We start from the raw sequence: 25,131 nt of genomic DNA on the forward strand, positions 1-25,131 counted from the left end.
GTAAGTACATTTGTACCCGACCACCCTGGCCCTGGATTCAGCTTTCCTTTTGAATGTGAACGTTAGGGCTATGAAATTGTTGTGTAATGATGTGTGGCAAACAATGATGACAGTTAAGTTACTTAGTGGAGATCAAGTTAAATGAAGGGATTTAATTGATGAAGAGGCACAAGTAGCACTGACATCAAATGGCAAATGTTGTGAGGATGAGCATATCGACAGAATGTACTGTGCCTACCTGTAATGTATTGTTCATAGTACTTGGGCAGAATATCTTGTTTAAACATTTAAGGATGACATCCTACTGTGTTTTTTAAATGTTGTTGGAAAAGATGTTGTCTGCAGCAGGCAAAATTCTGACGTAACGTTGACCAAAGATTCTACGAAAATTGCGAAAAATCAGGTTTCATGCAGGTGCAGGATGTTCTGCTGAACCAGTCAGAATTGCCCTGAAGAAGGTGACAGACGGTCACTAAAACGTTGGCTGAATAAAAGACTTGGTTGTGTAAAAAGAGTCTCTTTACTCAGTGTCTTAACAACCTGATGAAACTATTCACGGATGTTTGTCTCGTTTCAGGAGGCGGTAGAGAGGGAGAGACAAGACGGACCCTGTAGAGGGCTCCGAGGCAGATCTGCCCAAGGGACAGCACCTGGCCACCACCAGCAGCAGACAGCCCTTCCCAAGACAAGGCTCACCCATCACACTACAGACGCCAGGGGGACACACCAGGGCCCAACTGCTATCCAGCAGCGCAGGGGTGTCCACCTGTGGCTCGCAGTTTTCGGGTTTCATTGGCAGGGATGAATACTACATAGGGACATCACTGGAAACGCCACGAAGGGAGAAAAAAGACATGCCTTTTTAAAAATCTCATCAAGTCAAGGTGGCTCTTCTTGTCTGAGAAGTTGGGATGGTAAGAGAGACCTGCGGAGTTAGGTCGTTTGTGACCCTACGGGGGACACGGCTGGTTACGATTGGCGAGGCGTCTGCTGACCAGGGAAGGCTGGTCGCCTGCCCGTGTTCTGTTTGATCCCCTGGGATTACGTTGCGTGGCAGCTCTCAGGAGGCGCATACATTAACGAGACTGCCACTCTACGAGAACTGTTTCAGTTCCGTTGGAATCACGTTCATTCGAGTTCAGTCGCTTCTGTTTTATTAGTTCTGAAAAGTTTGTTTTTCTTTGCACATTAGTCAGTGCGGACTCTGTTGTAGGCAGCAATGAGTGGTTGTTAATTTTAATCGTTAGTTGGGCAATAGTGCAATGCAGAATTCTACAAGCTTGTTATGTCTACTTGTAGCAGAAATAGGCACTGTTTCTAATAAAGCAAAGACCAACAGGCTTTCAGATGTCAACTTAGTACATGATGTTATGTATGTTAAGTACAGTTTCTTTAACTGAATTGAAGGACCATGTCACAGCCTTTCCAACACTGCAGGAGTTAAGAGATTATATACATGTATTAGCAAAGGGATATCAGGCCCCACCAATTTAATCAATTGGTTCTCGGATTGACCCACATTTTTTTTTCTGATTTGCAACAAAAAAAATTCAGGTTCTGAACCAACAGTTGACAAAACTTCTTGTCTTCTTATTTATTACACTTTTTCCATCTACATGTATCAATGCAGTGGATAAATTTAAAATTTTATTCATAACTTTGAATTATAACACAACCTGGGGTGTTGACTTCATGGCTCTAATGGTAGCATTTGAGGTTATCATAGGATGCCTAGGCTTGTCTTTTGTTGCCCTGTTGCTTCATTTTTTTTTCTAAAGATAGAACCAACAAATTAAATTGGTGTGGCCTCAACACAACCACATGCTAAATTACATACTTTGTTACAATTTGTTGTCAAAACTTTAAAATGGTTCATGTATTAACACCTTAAAACTGCATCTAGGACTTGGAAAATAGATTACAATGTGGTATTGACATTAGATTCAAAAGCCTTTGTGTTGCCATTGTATTTGCCGTTTTTATTTGCTATTAGTGGCCATTGTGGAAAAAAATTTCTGTTGTGAGACATTTTGCAGTCAATGTGCTGTAGCCATGCACTGCTAGAATACATTGTATTTCAACTGTTATGCCCTAAAATGTGTGATGCTGTACTTAAGTACTAAGATGCTGAAGGTAGAAACCAGGGTCAATTATGACGCTGCAAAGCAAACAACACTTGTGGAAATAAAGTCAAGCTTGCAGAATTTGTAGCGTGGTCTCTTAGTCGTGGTTTACCAGTCTCTTACGCACAAATTTTTTTAGGGGGCTGATACATGATTTTTTTATACAAAAATTCCGGGGTGCCAGAGTATACAGTGCAATTTTACGGAATACAGTGCAATTTTACGGAATACAGTGGAATTTTACTAGTATACAGTGCAAGTTTACGGAATACAGTACAATCGTATTAGTATACAGTGCAATTTTACTAGTAAAATTGCACTGTATACTAAGTATATTAGTATACAGTGTACAGTATATCAGTATACAGTGCAATTTTACTAGTAAAATTGCACTGTATACTAATACAAATGCACTGTACACTACACTAGGATACTAGGTTATCTTAGGTAATGTTTGTGGTTTGGAAGATCATAGGCAGATATCAAATATCCCAAATTCCTTCTCATAGTTCTGATACTACATATATCTACTCCCCTGTCTTGATGCCAATAAATCCGACCTGTGTTCCATACTGTACCCCATCTCTCCTGTAGGAGAAGAACCTTTGTTCAGGCTCACATACTGTACACAGCGTCACGGTGGCTTCAGTACCCAGGGTTCCATCATCTATGTTCCCAGGCTTGACTCCTGCTTGCTCCAACAACAGACGGGTAACCTTCCTCAGGTCAACTCTGGGCTTCTCTTTCCCTTCCTCTCTAACCACACAGGCTGGTTGGACTGCAGCAAACTTCTCTGCTACATCCTCCCCAACTTCAAAACAACAGGGACCGATGGAGGGACCGAGCGCAACCAGGACGTCACTTGGTACGGTCCCAAAGTTCTCGGCCATAGCACGCAGGGTTTCAGCCGCTACACCAGCCAGCGTCCCCCGCCAGCCAGAATGGGCTGCTCCAACAGCTTGATTGACAGGATCGGCAAACAGCATGGGGGTGCAGTCTGCCCCCGGTGCTGCTATGGTAACGCCCGGGATGTTGGTGACAATGGCATCATAGGCAGCCGGAGGGTGTTTCCCCACCACCCAGACCCTGGCACCGTGCTCAGCCTTCGCAATGTGAAGCTTCTCCACGTCAAACCCACACGCTGCGGCCAAACGGCTCCGGTTTTCCTGCACGACAACGCGTGGGTCGCGTCTGTTCGGGTTGAAGTTCAGGTTCAGAGACGACAGGGAGGGAAACTGTGACAGCCCACCAGAACGGGTTGAAAACCCATGATAGAATACGTCAGGGATAACAGATGACAACATGGGGCTGACTTTTCCTTTGCCTGGGACCTGTCTTAGGAACTCAGAGATGAGAGACTCTGTGATGGGCATCTCTGTGTCAGGAGGCACATCCTGGATGTGACATTCTCCTTTTGCACATGTACTACCAGGGTCTTCATCAAGGACTGTCTCAATCTCGTATACTTTGGTGAACAGAAGGTCATACATAGGTTTGAGTTTCTCCCATATTTCCTGTTGGGGAGAACAAGGTCAGTCACTTTGCATCAAAACGCCCTGCAATAGAATTCTTATTATGTATGAATAATATATATCAGTTTGAAGGGTCTGCCGAAACTATGCGTACATGTATGTTAAATAGCATTTTACATTACAACTCTAGAAGGTAAATTAAAATGCCCATTCTCAGAAGTTTCCAACTTATACTTAACTGTGCAATATATGTATGAGCCGCATATACCTGGTTAAAAAATCTTGATTGTTACATATGAACATGTAGGTTTTTTGAGCTTTTAATGGCATAACGTTACATAAGCGGAAAATGATTAACCAAATCTAATCTTATCTTACAAAAAGAGAAGGATTAAAGCACTCACAGCAGTTGTAACCACACTTATGTGTTTTGATCCTTTGCTGTCGGCCTCACACTTGGCATGGAATGCCTTCTTGATGTTTTCCATCTTGCTCCGAATTCTAAAGTTTAGGACCTTTGAAATGCAATTTTGTAGTCCAAAGGGTTGAAATAGAAACCTCCTAAATCGCAGTTAACAACAACAACAGTTAACTCGTAATATCATTCACGTTTCTTAACCTTATGATTTTGCCCACAGCAGTGAAAAACTCTCCTGATAGACTATTGGGTCCCGCTTTCAGGGAGCAACATTAATAGCGCTTTTTAAAAATCTTGTTTTGAACCAACCTCTGAAGTTCCGTGACTTCCGGGTTCACCAAAGGTCAACATTCCCATCATTCGTCAGAACCAAGATGGCCGCGCCCATGGACGTTTTTCGCGACAGCGTGAAGAGCTTGCTGGACGGATGGACAGTTCTACAGGTACGTGGTCACTGGAGCTTCTGAATGTGTTAACGTAGAAAGGACTGGGTTATAAGTGACTTATAGCTCAAGATGAGACTACCAAGATGAGCCTTCTTTATGGTAAAAGGCAAGGGATTACTGGCAACTGCCCCCCTCCCCACCACCCTAATATTTTACCACGCATAATAAATTTTGAACGTGGCTATTTACACTCCCGGTGTGTATATAAAATCTATTTGTCTTTTATATACACTCCCGGTGTGTATATAAAATCTATTTGTCTTTTATATACACTCCCGGTGTGTATATAAAATCTATTTGTCTTTTATATACACTCCCGGAAAGTTGATAGGGCATTCGAATGATCTGTCGCCGGTGCGAAGACCGCGCGATCGGCTGTGTTATCCGGAGTCACCAAAGGGACCGGGGCGAACCCCGGGTTGGTCTTGGTCTGATAGATGCACGCCAGGCCGTGAGGTCGGCGCTTCTTCCGCATGTATTAGCTCTAAAATTACCACAGTTATCCATGTAGGATGTGACGATCAAAGGAACCATAACTGATTTAATGAGCCATTCGCAGTTTCACTGAGACAGTTTAAACTTGCACGTGCATGGCTTAATTGTCTATACTATTACTAAAGTGCGACATTACGTCTTCCGTGGTCTACAAAAGAGAGGGTAAACCCTTCAGACATAGTGTTAGACATAGCTATAGTTTCCTAAGATGTATTACATTTTATTATGTAGATTTGGAAGTTATTCTTTACTCTGTTTCAATGTTCTTTTGTTTATGTCACTTGCAAGTAGCCTTTGGCAGGAATTTGCAATAAACTTTTCTATTACTAAAAAGAGACACTGACTCCAGGTGTTTGAGGTCAGCTCCTTTTACTTAGTGACTCTAGTGGAACAAACATACTGTGATCAATGTAGCCAAAGCTAACTACATGCTAGCTTTTATCAAAAGACACTGTTAGTTACAACATGTATTCACAGTCTAATGTCACTCTACATAACTTTGCTCAAATATCTCTACATAACTTTGCTCAAGATACTTCAGGCCAGGGGTTATCAAAACAAAAATAAAACATATAATCTAATGGTGGAAAATGTCTGGCAGTCATTTTTGTTAATTAGCACTTCCAAGCGAACTCGCCAACTCCGCCCCAACTTCTGTGGCCTGGCGCCGGCAACCACGTGGACCCGGGCTAACCAGCTTCCCGCTCACATTCGCCCAGCTCGGGGCCTTGTGAGCGGACGTCTCTGGTTCCGCTTCTCTTCCCACCACCACCCTCCTCGCCACCGTATTCTTTTCTAGTTTCTTATTTTTACTAAGTCAAGTATAGAGTAAGACAAGACATTTTGTTGTAGTTTTGTTTTCTTCGAAATCTTTATTCATTGTGAGGCCTGTTTCTCTTCTGGAAAAGTTCGCCAAATGATTAAACTTTTCCCTTTGTCGGCCAAACTGCGTGTCTCTGTCCTTTGTCTTGGTTGGTGATAATTGAACAAACATACTGTGATCAATGTAGCCAAAGCTAACTACATGCTAGCTTTTATCAAAAGACACTGTTGGTTATACAACATGTGTTCACAGTCTAATGTCACTCTACATAACTTTGCTCACAAGTATGCCAGAGTATTGTTCCCCTACTTGCTCCTGGGTCATGCAGGCTGACAAGTCTGTGTGTGTAAGGTTTACAACGTCGAGCATCCAAGTACATACCGGTACATATACTTGCTGCAGGTCCTGAGCTACCTCTGTAACTAACTAACTAGCTAAAATGCTTATAAATTTTGGACATCAGGTCGAAGATTGTAATACAGGTCTAAAGATGACTCATATTCCATCGCAAATTGATGCCTTACATGCTAGTGTTATCAGGCGGTTAATGGATAACTCAGAGGGGGACTGGAAGATACTTCCACGTCTGTTTCTTAACAGTTTTGGAAAAGATTTCCTTATTCTAAATATGCAATTTAAAGACAAACGGGATTGTCCTAACATGGAACACATACCTTTGTACTACAAACATGTTATCTGTAGTTGGCACAAAGCGATAGGCAGAAATATGTTAGAACCCGAGAAATGGAAATTAATACAGTGACCTCTATGTAACATCTGTTTGGAAATAGAGGACGAAAACCATATGTTCTTTCAATGTAAAGGACTTAAAAATTTTTGGAAAAATACTGAACATCATAATACTGAAAAAATACTGAACATCATAATTATCATAAAAGATATCAATATTGAAACATTAATATATGGACTTCCAAGGAACTTACAACAAACAAATGCAGGTAATCATATGATTGGTATAGCACAGTATGCAATATTTAAAACCTGGTGTCTATATAAGGAAAAAAGCTTCTACAAAATAATTGATCCATTCTCTGTTTTCTTAAATGATTTTATGTCCAGCTTAAAAATAGAGCAAAATATATCATACGGAAAAGCAAAAAGAAAATGGGGGGATCTTCTTTACCTGATAGATTGAAATAAACATACTGTATATATTGTAAATATCATCATGTAACATGTGACAAAAGAATAAAGACCACGGCTCTGGGATTGTGGAATATAAAAAATTAAAATTTTTTAAAAAACTAAGCTAAAATAGTCCGGTGGATGGTTCTTCTCCTCCTCTTTCTAGTCCCTGTACCACGTCTCTTCAGGGGATCGCTCTGGTCCCTTATCCATCAGTTGCTGAGCTGCCTCCATGCTGATTCCCTTGATCTTGTGGAGGCCATACAGAATTGCCTGCAAAATAAATATGAAAGGTGAAATATCTTAACTGACATCCTATGCCACTCAAATGAAACATGGTAAAATGGTCACCTTACTTGGACATGCAACTTGTTTGAGCACAACTTAATCTGGACATGGATTAACATCGACACGTATTGGTAAGTGGCTAAGAACTGGAAGGTTCGGGTCTACAACCGATATTGCTGGTATGTCAGCTTGAGTTTTTGCATTCAGTAAAGTCAGTTTCAAACAATCTGTGTTGATGTACGCGTAGATTGTGCGTCATTAGTTGTCAACCTGTCAGGGTAATGTATGAATACAACATACAACATGTTTCATAATATTTGCTTGGGGAGAGCCCTGCACATAATTTCCCGCCAGTACAGTACTGAATAGTCATAAATTTGCCCCCCTCCCCACTACATGCACCACAGAGTAGAGTAGAGTAGAGTAGAGTAGATCTTTCGTCTCGGTCTGGCCAAGGATTGTGGCTAGTATGGCTTCAAGAGTGACTTAACAAGCCAAAGGAAATTCCTGAGCTACAATGAGAAAAAAATCGATGTATACTCACGACTGATTTGGCCGGATTCCCGACCCTGACAGGCGCGGCTTCCCGTAATGAATACATCCAAACTTCACCGCTTTATAAACATGAGCACACGGAAACTTTTGGACGCCTTCAGGTAATTTCCTGTTCTCAGTTTCCACCTTCTTGCTACTGATCTTACTGAGCTCAGCGTGTGTTGTTTCTTGATAGTTGTCCAGTGCTGCCTTAAACTCTGCCCAAGTGAGAAATTCGTCCCCTAACTTCAGTAGGGACGGCGCGGCAGCCATGTTGGCGCGAGAGACCAGGCCAGCGGGAGACGAAAAATAGCGGGAAATCCCTGTCGAGTGCTGATTGGCTGACATTCTGGTCGTAGGTCAAAACCCTGTGTTTTCGAACTTCGGTGGGGATTTCCGTGTTGTTTTCTGATTTTCATCATCCACTAAGATAAACTTGAACACCGAGGTTTAAACTTGGTGCCCCTGAATCCTCAAACATCAAACACTCACAAAAACCCAGGTTTTGGGCCTACCAAGGAGGCTAGTATTTCGGAGTGTATATAAAATCTATTTGTCTTTTATATACACTCCGGGAGTGTAAATAGCCACGCCGATAAATTTTACCAGGTTAAACGTGACTGATCATCAGTGATGTCAAATATAAGGTGAACAGATGTGCTCCGTATATATTTTATTACTTTTCTGACACTTAGATATTATGCTGTTCACTAACATACACGTAACATCTTTACATATGTAAACCTACGAAAATGCACCCACAGAAAAATATTGGGTGCACATTTTCTTTTCATTTACTTAATAGTTCACCACAAAACAAGGCCCATGGGAGCCACTGAAATGTTTTGGTTTACTGTACAGCCAATGAGGACAGATGTTTGTTGACTTAAAAAGTTTAAAGTTATAACCATGTGGGAAACAATCATGTGGTAGCTTGTTCCATAGTGATGTTGTTCTAGGAAAGAACATTACCAAAATAGCTTCTTTCCCTTTCATCGCTGACACGCTCTCTCTGATGTTGCTCGTGACAATTAAGAACTTTTTTTCATTTCCCCACAGCTTGCAGTACAACATGGGTTTGGTGGAGTACACAGCACAGCCAAGGCACAGTGGATGGTGGAGGCTGTCACTCAGTGGTTCCAGGAGAATGGTAACTAAAATTAATACACTAGAAATCAGTTAATGTAATTGCAAAACGTGTCAGTATTGCAAAAACCTACCAACTGCAAAGGATTGTGAAGTCCCAAAACGTTTCCCATTTACACCATTGTTTATCAAACCCTGACCATGTAAAGCCCATGATCGCAAACATTGGCTATTTGGCAAACAAAATTGTCAAACTGCAACAGACATTGAACCAAATATATGATTTAATGATCCATTGGAAGCAGTCCCTTTTGATGCTTGGCAATTTCAAGATTCATATATAAGACATATTAAGGAATATCATAACTCAGTGACCGAAATTAAAACACAGGTACAGTAATAAACCAAAGAGATTCTACTTGATAACCTTTCTGACTAAAGATGAAGCAACTCATGGCAATAATTTCTCCATTTGACTTTCAGCTGATATAGAGCCCGGTGAGCTGGAAGATTTTCTGGCAGAAATCTTGAATAATGAGTTTGACACAGTAGCAGATGATGGCAGTCTTTCTCAAGTAAGTACTATACTAACTCACAACTGGTCAATGTTGTTAACATCCACGGAAGGAAAACATATTGTTTTTGCTCAGTTTCCTCTTCTCCCTCTCCAAACAAAAAAGGTCAATGGCCTGGGCCAGATGTCTGTCACCATGGTAACAGGTGCTGTAGAAGACTGTATTGTTGGATTACATTATATACATGTAGCAGGACAGATTTGAAGGGGCTGGTCACCAAATATATAAATGTGTTTGAGTAAGAACAAACAGAGAAGTACATGTAGCAGTAGTTTGTTGAGCTAGACCATCCCCAATTTTATGCGGCTTTCCAAATGTTACATTTCTAGTTTTTACTATAGCCCCACTTGAAGGTAAGATTTTCAAAGATGGATGTCATTGGACCTGTGTTCCAGATAGCCCAGCAGATCTGTGGTTCCTACAGGCTGTGTCGGCAGGGGAGACAGCAGGAGGTGCTGTCCCGGATACAGCAGCTGCCCAAGGCACAGCTGTCTGGCTGTGTGGCAGCTACAGGGCCAGAGCAGGATGATGATGATGATGACGATGATGAAGAAGATGGAAAGGAAGAAGATAAGGATGAGGTAAGGGCTGGTAATTTCAAGTTTTGGAAAAGGCTGAGAGTTACATGTATTCAAACTCACTGTTTTGGCTGTATCCTTATACAGTCTTACATGTATCTTACTTTTTCACTAGGACATGGAGGTGACTCCATCTAGTTCTGTAGAGAATGGACCTCAACATCAAAAAGCTCAAAGTCAGCAAGCAGACAATAAATCAGGTAAGCAGTCCATGTTTTATGCACAGAATGTAGCTTATGTCATTTTCAAAGCCACTACTGGTACTTTGGTTTAAGCTAATGCCATTGCTTTGTATAGCACTTGTGTGAGTAATTGTCCATAGAATTTTTAATGATTGAATACGTCAATTTTAACATTGTATAATATTGCAATGATTTTAACTGTAAATGTGTAACTACTTAAGTTAGACTGACATGTCTGTAAAAACGCCTCACAATTCAGCCTGTTACGCCTACCAGGAGGCATTCATGTAACATCTAAAGTCCTACTAAACCAGTCTACTACTACTACTTTTGGATATAGCCATGTGTGCCTACATGTATGTAGTGTACATGTATTCTCTTGCTCTCTCACAGCACAAGATATGGAATCACAAAGTCAAGAGGACATTGACGATGGCTGGACTGTGGTTACCAAGAAGAAAAAACGCTGACATTGAAGACAAATCACTCTATAATTTATTAATAACTATTGTATAGATATTGTATAGATAAGTCTTTTCCATTCAACACTTTGTACAGCAAATTACTTTGTGTTTTACTATGATGGCCATTTTTTTACATCTTTTGATTTTTACCTTTGCCAGTGTTGAACGGCGTTTCTTATTCCTTGTGTTAATATTTCAATGCCTCCTCAAAAATCCTCAATACATAGTTGACGTTATTGGTAATTTTTAATTAAAAAGTCAATGTCAAGATGTCAAAGGTAGCATTATCATAAGCTATACAGGACAGCTTTGTACTTGAATGAATTGAATTCTTCATAAACGAATCAAGATTTTGTCATAAAATCATTGTCTGCATCGCAATAATAGCAAGGTACTGGAAGTTTCTTGTTAGTAAAAAATGCTTACTATATATATATAGCTAGTAATATGAAACTATGGCTTCTGATGATCAGAAAATTTTGTAGACACTGCCAAGGATTTTAAGCTAGCATCCCAAGCTGACAAAAACAAACACTTCAAATCGGAAACACCTGTGGCTACAATCACACGGGGGCCTGTGAAACTAGTGCGTATTTGCGAGCTCGGTTACATCATGAAGCATGCGTAGCACTGGATGACATCCGACCATCCCTCAGATCGTCACAGCAAACAAGGCCCCTCACACGGCAATCTGCAGGAGTTAAACAGTGGTGTGCTTCAGTATCAACTGGGATTGATGTATATAACTCTGTACATTAGGCAAATGTGTACAGTGGTGAAAAGGGGTGAGGAAAAAGCTTTTTTTTTGGTATTGCAGACAAGAAACAATGCATACTTATTGTCACTGATCATTTGGTAATGCCTAGGTCACCTTTCCAAACCAGGGCCCGGCTGGGCTGTTTATATGAACGAAAAACTAACAATTCATATCAAGAATATACAGAAATACCAATTATTATCGAAAACGTTTCTGTGTTTCCTTGTCTTTTATATCATACTTTTCGTTACATAAGACTGCCCGACTGGGCCCCGGTTTGGAAATGTGACCTCAGCATAAGAAGTCCCAAAGTACAGAATTACAAGAAAGAAATGGATTCAATAATCAGACCGTTGCAGGCGTACCACATTTTAGCCGCCAAAGCCGACCTTGGTGAGGAACCCGTCATTTTCGGCCCTCTCCTCTAGATCTGCCTGGGGAGCAGCTGGGGAAACGAACAGTCAACGATACAGGACTTGTCTTTCACACAACCAAAATAGTCTCGCTTACGTTTTGGTGTCTATCAGACACCTTCTTCAGAGGTTTTGACTGGAGTTCTGCTTCTCGCCGCTATATGTAGCCAATGTAGGTGGCCCTTTTGCTTTGAGGAAGGTGTCTGATAGACACTGAAACATAAGCTAGGTAAGACTATCTTGGTTGTGTAAAAGAAAACTCCTATATCCTACACTTACATGTATAGGATACTATATAGTGTTCCCAAACCATACAGATGTCCTCAGGATGACGTATGTCCTTCAATACCTGCTGCCAGCTCTCGGGCCTTGCGCTGAGCTAAGGCGCGTACGCCATGGTAGCGTCCGCACATACAGTTTGGGACGCACCAGCATGTATGCTGGGCGTCGTTCACTGCCACCAAGGTGACCAACAGGATCAAGAGTACCAGAGATCCCTTCATCTTTGACGTTTCAAGTACCCAGTTCCCTGGGCTTGAAGACGGCTAGAAGTCGTCTGGTCTATATTATGTTGCGTACAATGCACCTCTCGCCAACGTAACCCAGCCAACGTACGGCACCAACTACAACTACCTGGTGTGCATTTCTGTATAGATAGTGTTTGGTAACACCCAGCGAGGCTAAATACAACAAAAAGCTGTGTTCGACCTTGACATTTTGAATACGGCCAGGGACAGTGATAGATAAATGGAAGTTACATGAGAAGAGTGTGAGCCTTTATCTTGAATACAAAGTTTATATGGTACACAGCAAGCCTTTTGTTACTAGTACCTTCAAGGAGGCTATGTTTTCAGAGGCGTTTGTGTGTATGTGTCTGTAAACATGATAACTCGAGAAGGCTTAAAAGGATTGTCTTCATACTTGGTAGGTGGGTAGGTCTTGACGAGACCTCGAAATGATTATTTGATTAAATATTTATGGTTATTCATGAAACAGAAAACTAAAATAGAAAATACTCTTAAGATTTGTATACTTAATTTCTCTGGTATTTGAATAGGACTTAAGAAAATGTGGACTTTGAATTTTGACTGTGTCAAAAAGTACATGTATATAGCTAGTTTCCTGTTCACATACAAGTACATACAAATTTTTACTGCATTCATTGTTACAGATCAGACATGTTTATTGCAGAATGCTTTTTTATACATTTGGTCTAGTGTTGCAGGAGCATTGATGGTTTATACAGTTGATACAGAATAAGGCATTGACATCTCATGTATATTACAACATATTCACATGTTCACAGCATAACACAGCAATTCTGTACATAGAGTTGATTATGTACAAGCTGTGTTGTCATTTTTGTACCTACTGGCTATATATATACTCTTTAAATTCTATCAAGGGATGGCTCCAGGCCGGTGACTTAGAACTTCCCCTACAAGGAACCTCAACCAGGAGCTTAAGAAATTAAGGTTCTTTGTTGTTAATTACTTGGGTGCATGCAGTACAGATATTGATGTTCATGATAGCCCAAGATTTTACCTGAGATTTTTCTTGGCATGAAATTATATCAACAGCTTTGGACAGTTGCAGATTCTTAATGTAAAAAGTGATGTGATAGTGAAGTCTTTTCATTAAAAATCTTCACTATGCCTTCAGGATCACCAGCAGAAACTGTTGATGTTGTTGTCAGTGTTCCAGACAGGTCAGTTGGTCCAGTTTTCTCCTCAGTACTGCAGAGGAAGTGGTTCACCCTTCACCACACGGCGCCTACCTTTGGTAGTCATGACGGCCATGTCCTGAGTAGTAAAAAAAAAACATTGCAGGAAAAGATGTACCTTTTCTTATTCTTAAAACCAGAATTACTTGAAACGAATGCTTCAGATGAAAACTAAACAAAAAATGTGCATGCCTTCAGTATGTTTTAATTTAATGCTCATGTAGCTTCGTAAACAGGTCCCACCTTTAGTATGCAGCTTGATCTGAGTTTTTGAAGAAGAGGCTTTTAGTTTTTACCTTTGTTTTTGCCATGTACCTATTAGCTTGTCTAAATTTGTTTTTTGACTACTGTAGGATATTATAAGGGTGTGCATGGGGGGATCCTGGCAACTCTTTTCTGTGAATTGTTGAGGGTCAACAACAATTTGAAGGTAAGATTAGCAACAGTTAACAGTAAACCAAGTGTAAGATGGAAGATTTTTAATGGATATACATTTGTACATGTAGAGCAAGTTGTGTGAAAGTCTTCAAACCTTGAGTGACATTTTGTTAAAGGGGTGGTCCTTGCCCAGCCTCCTCTGCTTAAGCAGCATTTGGATTGTCTCCCTGATGGCTTTCTCTTGGACTGTTCCTGTCACATCTATGACGGTGGAGTCCGTCTGGAAATAATGACCAGAGATCGCCTGGAATGGGAGAGGCACACTTGTTCTATAAAACTTATTCAAAACAATCTTCTGTCAACACCAATTTAACCCATACTTGGGTCTTGGATTCATCCACTTCATTGTTTCTTCTCTGATTTGCAAAAAACAACAAAATATTCAGGTTCTGAATCAACTACATGTACAAAATGCGACTTATTTTGGCCCCAACATTTGAAGAAAGTACAGGGGAGTTGGTCCACTAAAGTAAAGAAGTACAATTTCCTGCTCCCAAACTGTACTACTTCATTACTGCTGAGCCCCACTGCTGTTTTTAGCAGCCTGCATATTTATTAGTAACACTTCAAAGGACAAGTGAATATAGCTACTATATAATATATGTGTTAGTGATCTTTACATAATATATAGTGGACCAACTCCCCTGGCATGTTGTCTATTTGGCCAATTTCTACTCTTCACAGCTGCTTCTAAAGCCAGGTAGACACTACTATTTTTCTTCCAAAGTCAGTAACAAGAAGAACAAACAGATGGAATATCACCTTCCTGAATCCCTTGGTCCTGTTCATGCCTGACCCGTGGATGAGGATGGGGTGGAAGAACACCGTGTCTCCTTTCTCCATCTCCAGGTGAACACGGGGAGTCTTCTCATCAAAGTCCAGGATCCCGTGGTACAAGTAGTTCACTCCTCCCTGAAAAAAACATCAAATGCTGACACTTCAGTAAAAGTATACTATATAGAAGATACAATGGTTTGTTTTCTCATCATTGGGAAAGAACTACAGTTTTCCTTTGCAGGGGTTGTACCAATGATGTCCTGCTGTTGAGAAAAATCTATCATTCACTTAGTAATACCCTTTTCATTCCTTGCAAGACATAAGGCTATGACTTTTTCTTTCCATCTAGGTCTGTTCTTGGCCACCTTCTTTACTGATCACCAGGATAATTCCATGGATGCCAGGTCATCATCTGACACAGTTATTTTTCAAGTGGTTTTGGGTCTGCCTCTTTTCTTTTCCCAACAGGTGTCCCATTTAAGACTCTTTTAGGTATTCTTGAGTCATCCATTCTTAATACATGGCCAAGCCACTTCAGTCTTCTGTTACTGATTTCTATGGATAGTGTTGAGTTTATTTAAGATCTTATTGGTCCAGAAGATGCAACAGATCTTACATAGGCTGTTGTTGAATGCATCAATCGTTTGCATGTCTTTGTTACCCTCCAACTCTCTGATGAAACCTATAGAATATAACTGAGTAGCTGGCCTTTAATAGTGGTCAAGATGCATATAAAAAGACAACAAAGTTTCGCCCTACCTCCCATTGAGGGTAGCCATGTTCCTTGATGGTTCCCTCCCTGTGTGAACCCGGCAGCACAACCAGACAGCCGTTGGACCGGTCCACATGTTCCATGGCGGTCCAGGCACACACCACCCTGTCTGTGGGGCGCCAGGGGAAGTAGTACATGTCCTGGTGCAGGGGGTGGCGGGAACTCTTACTGCCTGGATAGGACACAGGGTACAAACATCAGAAACACTTTTTTTCCAAACAGATTTTATCACTGTGTTTTGGAAGGGATGTGTCTGTCAGCCCCTGTCACACAAAGGTATGGTATATATATATAAAACACTGCAGAACTCCTGCTAAAGTTCAAAGCCTTTCTTTTGGATGTAATAAATATGTAGTGTGTGCAATTTCTGTGTACCGGTAATACCACAGATTTGGCTGCGAGTGTCAGACTGTACATGACAAAATACTAGGAACAGGAGACTTCAATGTAAGAAACTAAACTGTACCTGGGTCTGGAGGCTTGTTGATGAGCATGGTGTGAGCCACAGAGATGTTTGGACCACTGAAGCTCTCCACATACTGCAGTATCTGTCAGAGATTACCAAAGTTAGTTTCTGTGCAAGATTCCACTCAATATAGAAACTGTAACCATCTTTTAGTGCAAACATTGTAGTGTCAACCAAAGGAAACCTGTATGTCACTGAAGTTTCTAACAGGCCAAAGGGCATACCCTTGGTAGCCTCTGCCAGGCTTCCTTAAAGGGGGTTCACTCACTCACTCACTCTCACTCACTCACTCACTCACTCACTCACTCACTCACTCACTCACTCACTCACTCACTCACTCACTCACTCATTCTCACACTCATTCATTCATTCTCTCTCACTCCCTCAGTCACTCACTCTCTCTCACCCACCTACTCACTCACTCTCTTTCTCTCTCGCTCGCTCACTCTCTCTCTCTCACTCACTCACTGGTCCTTTGGGAGTGGGCAAATAAAGAGTGGCTTACTAGTAGTAACTCCCCTGGCCAATAATTCTCCCTATTTTGCTAATTTTACCATTTTGAACCCACATTGTTAGTCTGGTGGGGACTAATACTAGTACCTCAGGGTCAGCACAGTATCCCATCAGCACTGGGTCATCCTGGAAACTCTGTATCTTGGTGACAGACGTACTGTCCTTGGGAAGCTTGGCCTTGGACTTGACCAGGCTGATGTCCTTCATGATGGTCAGACCAGGTACTGTCACCTCACCACGGCAGATAGCCTCAAAATGTTGGCTAGGAGATGAAAGATAAAGTGGAAAGATGACATTTTGTCATTTACACAGACTAGTGTAACAGACTACTGCTTTGTTAATTCTAATACTCAAACACATTCATATATATTATGGTGATGATGGCATGTTGACCAGCCCCACCAACTTGCTACATAATGTAACTGAACACCACAGGGTGTCTGCTGTAGCACCAGTTACCATGGTGACAGCCATCAGGTCCAGGTCATTGATCTTCTTTCTTGAAGAAAAAAGTTTACAAAGCAAAAAAAAAAAAGGTAGACATAAAAATGTAACAGTTTGTGCTTTAAAGACGTGTCTGAAGAAGAACAACTTTTTCTACAACATTTTGGCTTCCTTGGATATACACATTTTTGTGATCTTAGAATTAAACTTGAAGCCAGGTACTTTACAGAGTACAGTAAAGAGTACAGAGCTATATTCAAAGACTGATTCATAGATTAACAATAACATTTCAGATAAAGCAATGCTTTCTATCATTACCGGTAGACATCGAGCTTGTCATCTGATATCAGGTTCCTGATGACTATGAAGCCATTTTCCTCGTAGAACTTCCTCTGCTCGTGACTGAGGGCCCCGCCATCCACAGTGTAGCGGAACTCCTGGCTAGTTGGGACACTGGACAGTCCACCACTGGTGGGGACGGCTCTCACTGTCTGTGGAATCATAGTGTTCAGGAAACAAACACACTAAGAAATTAAAAGAACTTCAAGGTAAAATTGGAGCTGTGTACTCCCGCCAGGTATTTCTGTTGTCTACCTGCACCTAACCTACACTAGTCCATGTATTGAGTATATGCGGGTGAGTACTAGAAGGTAAAATAGGGGCTGTGCAGGTATTTCTGATGCCCTGTACTAACCTGCACTGGTCCGTGTACAGGCCCAGGGGTTACATGTGTAGATGTATAATGCAATTTGCAATTGGGTTTCATTTTCTGCATTGACTGTCACCACCTATGAATTTCTGTAAAAGAAATATTGCAATGGTTTCTGAACAGTTTTTAGTATGATCTGGACTTTCTAAATTCTGAGTGTTACAAGTAATATTTGTCAGGAATTTTCAATGTTAGTATATTTTTACCTGCACCAGTGCAGGAATGCAGAAAAAAGGGATTTTGAGCTCTGCATGACAATGGTCATGTTATAATTGCAATTTAGCCTTACACAGCTTGCAGTAGGTTTAACCAATTACTAGTAGCAGACCTGAATGTTGAAACAAAAATTTAGACCTGAATGGTTAAATCTGATTGAAAATCTTTTAGCATCGGTAACATTAATAACTGTTACATGTTTTTATTTATTTGTTGGTCACCACAAACTGCTTCAGCAATTTAAAAGGTAGGACAACTTCGGGTTGTATTCTACTATGCATTGTGCACAAAAACAAGCTTGACTTTGTTAAAGGTTGACCCTTAATGTTATAAAAGCAAGGTCCAAAGTTCAACAACAGACAATGCTCCAATATGTACAATGTGAAAACATGACAGCTGGTCTTATGTGAAAATAACACACTGTTGTACGAAGAACACTGGCAAGAAGAAAGACTAAATACTGATACACTGAATACTTAAGATCTGAAACCCTGAAGGATACAGGTCCACCTGCTGGTGCCACTGCCAGGTGCTGTGCAATCGTCTGCAACCGGTTGGCAGCCATCTTGAATTGACCTGTAGGTCACTGACCTCAAAGGTCACTGTAGCTTGGACAAAGTCTGTCTTGTATTGAACCAACCGATCCTACATGTATATTTAAAACTGCTTATGACATGAAATGTGTATCTTAGGCTATACCAATTTGATTTGTTGGTTCTCTCGGATATTTTCAGAAAATATATGAAGCCACAGGGCGAAAAAAATAAAAATAGGAACCCATCATAGTCTTCCATCAGTTTTCCAGGTAAAATATCCCAGTTTAATCAATAACAGACTCAACTTTCTCATGTTTGCTACATTTTATTGGACACTGTAAAAACAATATCAATTCATTTACACTTTTTTTGGCATCAGTATATCATTTGTCATAACTTAATTCTGTTATAACTTATTTCTCATCACCATTTTGTTGCAGATTTAACCTTCTCCCTGCTACCCTACCTCTGATGGTTAACTTTGCAGGCTGAAGGTTAAACTAAACAACGGTAAAGATCTGATGGTTTTAACGGATTATAATACATTTCCAGATGCCTTAATACCAGTACATGTGTATTTACATTTTAATGAAGACTATAGCATTACATTCTTACATCATGCATATAAAAGTCTAGTTGCTGTAATATTCATACATTGCTGCTTATATAGTCAATCTCTTTTTCATACACCACCAGTTATTAACTCAATATGCTAGCTGCACATAATGAAACATAATTTACATACATGTATATCATAGATATTTGAAATTATTATTTCAAGGCACTTTTGCTGTTTCTCCAGGAACTTTACTGACAAAATAAGAAGAAAAATATATTGATGTTTATAATTGTATAATTGTAATTGTAAATTTTAAGTCATTTCTTGTGAAAATCATGAATGTTTTAAATGAATGTACTGTGTAAATTACTTAAAATTTGATTGTCTGCCAAATGGAATAATTAGTTGACTTTAACTTCACATTTGAATTTGATTTGATTTGATGGCCAGTGTTTTTAATGGCAATTGGCAGGATTTATAAATTACTACAATTCATATATAAGTTTATGGATTACAAAAGAAGAAGAAAGATTTCTTGTAATCTATTTTACTCACAGCTCAATTTTGTTGTCTGTCACAAACTTATTGCTGAGCAAAAATTTACACAGAAGTGTGGCACACATTTAGGTTGGTTTGCTCAAGAACATTTGTATTTTGCTGAGTTTATTTTAGAACAAACTCTTGATGGTTGTTGGAAGCCCAGTTTGACAGGACCAGCTGTTTTGTGTGTTGTTATTCCGCTATCTCTCCAGGCTGTCCCTTCACCAGTCGTGCCCGCAGGCGCCAAACATCCTGCAGCAGAAATAATATCTCAGTCAGAATCATATAACACTTATAATATGTAACTTATAATCATATAACTGTCACATGGAATAAACACATTTTTACATAAGGATTTTTACATGTTGATTTGATATATGGATGACATCCATGCATGCATGAATTTTTGCCCTTTTCAAAAAAATATTTTGGCCATACTGAAAAACAGCTGCAACATGAGCAAATATATGTCGTAACTTGTAAAAATAATATGGGGAAAATGATATATGTACTAAGGTTGTGGAATGCCAAAATCAATTCCAAAGGAAAGAAGAAAATGTGAAAAAATTTGTCATACTATACTCTGCGTGTTTAGTCATTTGTTCAACCTTCATAATTTTGGCAAACTTTTTTGTTTGCACACTCGCATCACTTTTGGGGTTCATCCATATTGGAGGATGTCATCCATATAATCAAATCAACATAGCCTAAGGTTGACTTCAAAACATCAAGACTTTGTTACCTTGAAAGATATCTTGATGTTGCCACCAAACTTTTTCCTGGCGATCTCAAGTGTTTCATCAGAAATGTTCTCCTGGGTTGTTCCCTCCACATCAATGTAGTGGCACTGGGTACTGGCATAGTGACACGAAATGGCCTACAAAGAATACATTTTAAACATTTATAAGATACACTATGAAACATATGAACCTTGGTGTGCAGTGATGACAAGTACAAACACTGCAAAGTGATGCTGCCCTGTCTATTTCTTTTCATTGCAAAGAAAATTTATTCCAAAACATTAATGAATGAATGAAAGACCTTTATTGCACATTTTAGGGCAAAGTACAGGTCATGGTGATAAATTTGTAAGTACAACAACAATGATGCAAGTCTGATATCTTACATCAAGTCTAAGAACAGAAGAAATGAAATTTTCTTTGCTACTGTAATTCACTTTATGTTCACGGTAGCAAACGTCCACAGTCTGAGAAAAATTGACAGGTTCACAGAACTATATATTCATGGTGGCGACAGGTGCAGGAAAGAGAAAGTCCAGGAATTATTTTTTAACTGTAATGATAAGTTCAAGGTACAGAAGTGACAGTGAAAACAGTGAACATAACAGTACGGTGAAAAAATCAGGAATTACAGTATCTAAATATCTAAATCTAGGGAACTTATTTTGTATTTAATTGAAGAGGATATTTCTCTCATTAAAAAACTGACGGTCATACCTGACATTCCAACAAATCTGGGTTGACATTACATTACTATTTTACTACATACGTGTACTGCATTTTGTGTATAATATCAATTGGTTTAACTACCTTCCTGAATCCCTGAATTGCACTGTTTCTTACATGTACAGCTCTTCTTAGCGAATACCCACTTTAACATACGTGTTTGAAGCAAATGTCCAATATTCCTTCCAAAATATCGACCCTCGTGCAACGGCGTCAAAATCCACCACCACAAACATGTTCAAAAAAGGTCTCCCCTGAATTTCTGCAAAGCTTTACAAGCTTTACAGGACCCCTTTTTTTTTGCAAAATATGCACCATGATGACACTCACCTTCCTGAATCCCTTAGTCCTGTTCATGCCAGACCCGTGGATGAGGATGGGGTGGAAGAACACCGTGTCTCCTTTCTCCATCTCCAGGTGCACACGGGGGTGGTCAGGGGAGTAGTCACGCACACCGTGGTACATCTTGTTTACACCTCCCTTAATAAGAACAAACAAACAACTCTTTGCATCAACATCTTTTCCTATACAAAGATATGTCAGAGTAGAGACTCCAATCTGGAAGAATCTGTGATCCTATCAGTAGAGATCTTGATCAGAGTCTCCGTGTTGGAGTCTATAATTGCAGGCTCATAATTGGAGTTGGAGTCAGAGTCTATAATTTTAAAGACATGGAAGTTAAGTGGCCAATTTCCAGACAATGCTGAACTTTGAATTAAATCTGCTGGCTACAATTAACAGTGAATTAAAATGGCTCACTACACTTCAACTCAAGGCATGCAGATTTCTTTCTATTATGTTCTCTAGGACAAGTCTTCTATGGTACAAAAAAGGATTAACAAATAGAAGCTTGCTAATAGACTTGTACATTCAGATTTTATTGCAATCAACTTGCATGTTACGTACACTCCTATGATAACATGAAATATCTTGATGCTTCCATAAATTAAAAATTATTGCTTACATAATAAAGAGCTCAGTAGTAAATTACACATAAAGAGGAACGTACAAACATGTTAAAAGCAATTAAAAATGGGTCAACACATGTCATGGACAGCTTATTAAATAATACATGTACATTAAAAGTTTAGAGTATAAGTACTAGAACATTGTCATACCTCCCATTCAGGATAGTCGTGCTGCTTGAGTTCCCCTGTGTGAGAGCCAGGCAGGACCACCAGGCAGCCGTTAGACCGGTCCACCTTCTCCATGGCAGTCCAGGAGCACACGATCCGGTCAGCCGGGCGGAAGGGGAAGTAGTGCAGGTCCTGGTGCATGGGGTGACGGGAGGTCTTCAGGCCTGGCGGTCAGACATTACAGTACATCACTTAGCTAGTACGCTCCAGGTTCAACAGTTCAACAGTCACTCGTCCATAGTTTAACATTGCAAACAGTTAAGAACTGTCTGGTTTAATGAATAGCAAAGCTTAGATTTATTCACAACCACGTGTTCAAAACAGTCGACATTCGATGACCGTGTGTCATCTTTATCAGGGCAATTTTGATTGGTTCACCGTACACTAAAGCTAGGTGTTACTGGTTTACTGTGAACTAAAGCTGGGTGTTACTGGTTCACTGTTTCTTTAGTTTGGGTGTTGGCAGCAATCCTATCATTTCTGCAGGACGTGTTCCTTTACTTTACATGTATAATTGTACATATATGACCAAAGACAAACCTGGGTCTGGAGGCTTGTTGATGATCATAGTGTGCATGGCTGCTATATCAGGACCTGTGAACGCCTCCACATACTTCAGGATCTGCAAATAGAGTTGCATGTCAGCCAGAAATCTTTGTGGTGTAAAATAAGGAAACCTAAAAGCTTCAATATATATGGTGACCAGCCCCTCCAACTTGCTACATAATGTAAAACCAAAGGGTGTCTGCTACAGCACCAGTTACCATGGTGACAAATGTCTGGTCTAGGTCATTGACCTTATGTCTTCAGAGAAGGATTTATGAAAGTTGAGCAAAAACAATGTTTTCCTTCTGCAAAGGTAAACATGCTAGTACAAATGGTGTGGTAATACTCTATCTGCTAATTTAATACTGAGTATTGTGACTCCTTTACCTCTGGATCACAGCAGTACTCAAACAGTACAGGGTCCAACATCCAGTCCTGTATCTTGGTCACAGCGTGTTCCCCTGGTACAAACTCAGACTTGGCGATGGCCACGTCCCTCATGATGATGACTCCTGGGATCTTCACTTCTCCTGTACATACTTTCTGGAAACGCTCCCTGTGTACGGGATTACATTGTCAAGATCAATGTTATACACTTTTAAAGTGCGGGACCCACATTATGATTATGTTGCAGAGCTGGACCAACTCTAAAGCCCACACTCCCATCATGATGATTTAAACAGTTACATATAGCATTTACTCCAAATAACAATAGACCAGATTTACATGTGGGCAAAATCTTGACACTACAACAACTGCATACTACGCACATGAGTGTATCAAAACTGTGTACATCAAATTTTTCCTGTGTACAAATCGGCCTGCTTTGAGTTTGACGTATGTCAAGAATCTATATGTATACGTTCAGATCATATGTCAGTCCTAGAAGTAAAGTACAATCTGAACGTACGTTCTTGATGAAATTTGACATATGCAGTTAATTTTTGTATGCTCGTATGCGTACACAGTTTTTAAGCTCTCATATTTTTGCCCACATTTAAATCGGGTCATAGAGCATTACAACTGCAATTAGACAACTTATAAAAGCTCTGGAAGTCAGTAACGTTACTTGTATTTGTCTATCTTGTCCCCAGAGACAAGGTTCTTGATGACCAGGAACCCATTTTTGTCGTAAAACCTCCTCTGCTCATCAGACAGGATACAGCCTGGCTGACTGTACTGGTAGGCTGCTGCTGACACTGGGATGGTGGACTGGACATATGGTTAAGGATATTTATGGCCTTAAACTTTAGAGTATGATAACTGTTCTTCATACTAAACTGCACAAAAATAGGAATGAAGGTGAATATTCAAGGTGAACATTTGATATTATTAATATTTTACTAAAATGAGAGAGGGGAAAAATACTGTCTGTAAATCACGATTTTTTCGCAGTACTTTTATATTTGCAGTTTTCACGGTCACTTCTGTACCTCAAAATTATCATTTAACGTAAACGAATCATTTGCCGACTTTCTGTTTTGCTGCAACAGCCGCCACTGCGAACGAATAGTTCCGTGAAGATGTCCATTTTTCTCTGACCGTTCTATGGAACATTTGGAAGCCCATGAAGCCCATAAAGTACACCCCAGTCTGGAACACCCGTATCGAATGTAATCACGGCCCAGGTATGACATCAAGTAATTTACAGTACTTGATGACCTTGATAACTTAATATGTGTTATGACATGGAGGTAGATCTCTTTTTTTACCTCCATGGTTATGACATGGGGCCAAGAGAAGTGAAAATTAAAAATTACAACAGGACACTGCTAACTACATTTCAAAACAGTGAATATTCACGATCCAAGCTGAAGGTATCTTTCTAGGACAATCATATGATATGACGGCCACTGGACTTTAGATCCGATCAAAGTACAACCGTCGATAACGGTCTCTTACGTGAATCATAGCACGTAACACTAACAGCAACGACTGCGTACTGCAATGGATTTCATCCCTAAACTGTAGCTCCCTTGGGAGAGCCTCTTCAGGTGCAATACTAACGGGAGGCCAAGGAAACAAGACGCCTTTTTTGGATACTAGTAAAAAAGTAAATAATATTTGTAGAACTTGGTTTTACAAAAACATATGATTTTATCATGATTTTGAGTCAAGGATACGATGGCCTGCTGAGGCCTTCCCGATCCCAGGTGACGGAAAACGGTCTGCAACCTGTCTGCCATGGTTAGAGAACAGGTGGCGCAGCTGCTGGTGAAGCCCAGGTGCAAGGATACCTGATGACAGCTGCGAGGTGACAGCTGCCAGGTGAGAAAGTAAAAAGTTCTTAGTCAGCGGGTTCACGGCGCAGGTCACCGCGCAGCGTTTACGCAGTTCTCAGAAGGGCTAAAGTTCATCTGACAGCAATGAAATGTAACAAATTGAAAAGTCAGCACTTCTCAATAAAATACATCCAAAATGCATTAACACCCTCACCAATATATTTCCAATGTCTACTAGAGCCCACTTGATCTAAAACAAATGTCGTTG

The 25,131-nt window shown here is 40.2% G+C and overlaps 5 protein-coding genes across 5 annotated transcripts in view; 2 read left to right on the forward strand and 3 right to left on the reverse strand.

Moving 5' to 3' along the window:
- LOC109476877 (regulator of nonsense transcripts 2-like) overlaps nt 1-805 on the forward strand; it is a 27,114-nt gene extending 26,309 nt beyond the window's left edge. The window contains exon 37 of the mRNA XM_019777892.1: nt 578-805. Coding sequence (XP_019633451.1) covers nt 578-805 — 228 coding nt within the window. The remainder of the gene's footprint in view (nt 1-577) is intronic.
- Nucleotides 806-2,539: 1,734 nt separating this feature from the next.
- On the reverse strand, nt 2,540-4,152 carry LOC109477014 (laccase domain-containing protein 1-like). Its single transcript, XM_019778030.1, has 2 exons — nt 4,000-4,152; nt 2,540-3,637 (listed from the first exon to the last, which is right to left on the reverse strand). The coding sequence occupies exons 1-2, from the start codon at nt 4,081-4,083 to the stop codon at nt 2,651-2,653; spliced, it is 1,071 nt and encodes a 356-aa protein (XP_019633589.1). The 5' UTR covers nt 4,084-4,152; the 3' UTR covers nt 2,540-2,650.
- A 47-nt stretch (nt 4,153-4,199) lies between these two features.
- Nucleotides 4,200-10,660, forward strand: LOC109477454 (pre-rRNA-processing protein TSR2 homolog). Its single transcript, XM_019778738.1, has 6 exons — nt 4,200-4,456; nt 8,805-8,895; nt 9,315-9,406; nt 9,802-9,987; nt 10,100-10,184; nt 10,560-10,660. Exons 1-6 carry the CDS (start codon nt 4,388-4,390, stop codon nt 10,634-10,636), a joined length of 600 nt encoding a protein of 199 aa, XP_019634297.1. The 5' UTR covers nt 4,200-4,387; the 3' UTR covers nt 10,637-10,660.
- A 2,692-nt stretch (nt 10,661-13,352) lies between these two features.
- On the reverse strand, nt 13,353-18,454 carry LOC109477446 (phytanoyl-CoA dioxygenase, peroxisomal-like). Its single transcript, XM_019778727.1, has 8 exons — nt 18,361-18,454; nt 17,252-17,424; nt 16,577-16,751; nt 15,977-16,058; nt 15,498-15,682; nt 14,724-14,873; nt 14,056-14,205; nt 13,353-13,602 (listed from the first exon to the last, which is right to left on the reverse strand). The coding sequence occupies exons 1-8, from the start codon at nt 18,421-18,423 to the stop codon at nt 13,531-13,533; spliced, it is 1,050 nt and encodes a 349-aa protein (XP_019634286.1). The 5' UTR covers nt 18,424-18,454; the 3' UTR covers nt 13,353-13,530.
- Nucleotides 18,455-18,884: 430 nt separating this feature from the next.
- Nucleotides 18,885-24,920, reverse strand: LOC109477447 (phytanoyl-CoA dioxygenase, peroxisomal-like). The gene is made up of 8 exons (XM_019778728.1): nt 24,765-24,920; nt 23,711-23,853; nt 23,029-23,197; nt 22,636-22,717; nt 22,078-22,259; nt 21,290-21,439; nt 20,236-20,370; nt 18,885-19,745 (listed from the first exon to the last, which is right to left on the reverse strand). Exons 1-8 carry the CDS (start codon nt 24,825-24,827, stop codon nt 19,686-19,688), a joined length of 984 nt encoding a protein of 327 aa, XP_019634287.1. The 5' UTR covers nt 24,828-24,920; the 3' UTR covers nt 18,885-19,685.
- Nucleotides 24,921-25,131: the final 211 nt, after the last annotated feature.

This window comes from Branchiostoma belcheri, unplaced genomic scaffold (assembly GCF_001625305.1).
Source record: "Branchiostoma belcheri isolate BF01 breed outbred unplaced genomic scaffold, Haploidv18h27 scaffold4, whole genome shotgun sequence".
NCBI classification, from domain to species: Eukaryota; Metazoa; Chordata; class Leptocardii; order Amphioxiformes; family Branchiostomatidae; genus Branchiostoma; species Branchiostoma belcheri.

Bases quoted from the DNA above. Each gene is read 5' to 3' on its own strand.
- LOC109477014 (XM_019778030.1), bottom strand. From the start codon at position 4,083: ATGGAAAACATCAAGAAGGCATTCCATGCCAAGTGTGAGGCCGACAGC. The intron at 3,638-3,999 runs GTGAGTGCTTTA...TCTCCCCAACAG, and splicing joins TAAGTGTGGTTACAACTGCT to GAAATATGGGAGAAACTCAA.
- LOC109477454 (XM_019778738.1), top strand. From the start codon at position 4,388: ATGGCCGCGCCCATGGACGTTTTTCGCGACAGCGTGAAGAGCTTGCTG. The intron at 8,896-9,314 runs GTAACTAAAATT...TTTGACTTTCAG, and splicing joins TCAGTGGTTCCAGGAGAATG to CTGATATAGAGCCCGGTGAG. The intron at 9,988-10,099 runs GTAAGGGCTGGT...CTTTTTCACTAG, and splicing joins AGGAAGAAGATAAGGATGAG to GACATGGAGGTGACTCCATC.
- LOC109477446 (XM_019778727.1), bottom strand. From the start codon at position 18,423: ATGGCTGCCAACCGGTTGCAGACGATTGCACAGCACCTGGCAGTGGCA. The intron at 16,059-16,576 runs GTACTAGTATTA...AATCTCTGACAG, and splicing joins GATACTGTGCTGACCCTGAG to ATACTGCAGTATGTGGAGAG. The intron at 14,874-15,497 runs GTAGGGCGAAAC...TGTTTTTTTCAG, and splicing joins ATGGCTACCCTCAATGGGAG to GGAGGAGTGAACTACTTGTA.
- LOC109477447 (XM_019778728.1), bottom strand. From the start codon at position 24,827: ATGGCAGACAGGTTGCAGACCGTTTTCCGTCACCTGGGATCGGGAAGG. The intron at 21,440-22,077 runs GTATGACAATGT...GTTCTTATTAAG, and splicing joins ACGACTATCCTGAATGGGAG to GGAGGTGTAAACAAGATGTA. The intron at 19,746-20,235 runs GTAACAAAGTCT...TTTCTGCTGCAG, and splicing joins ACATCAAGATATCTTTCAAG to GATGTTTGGCGCCTGCGGGC.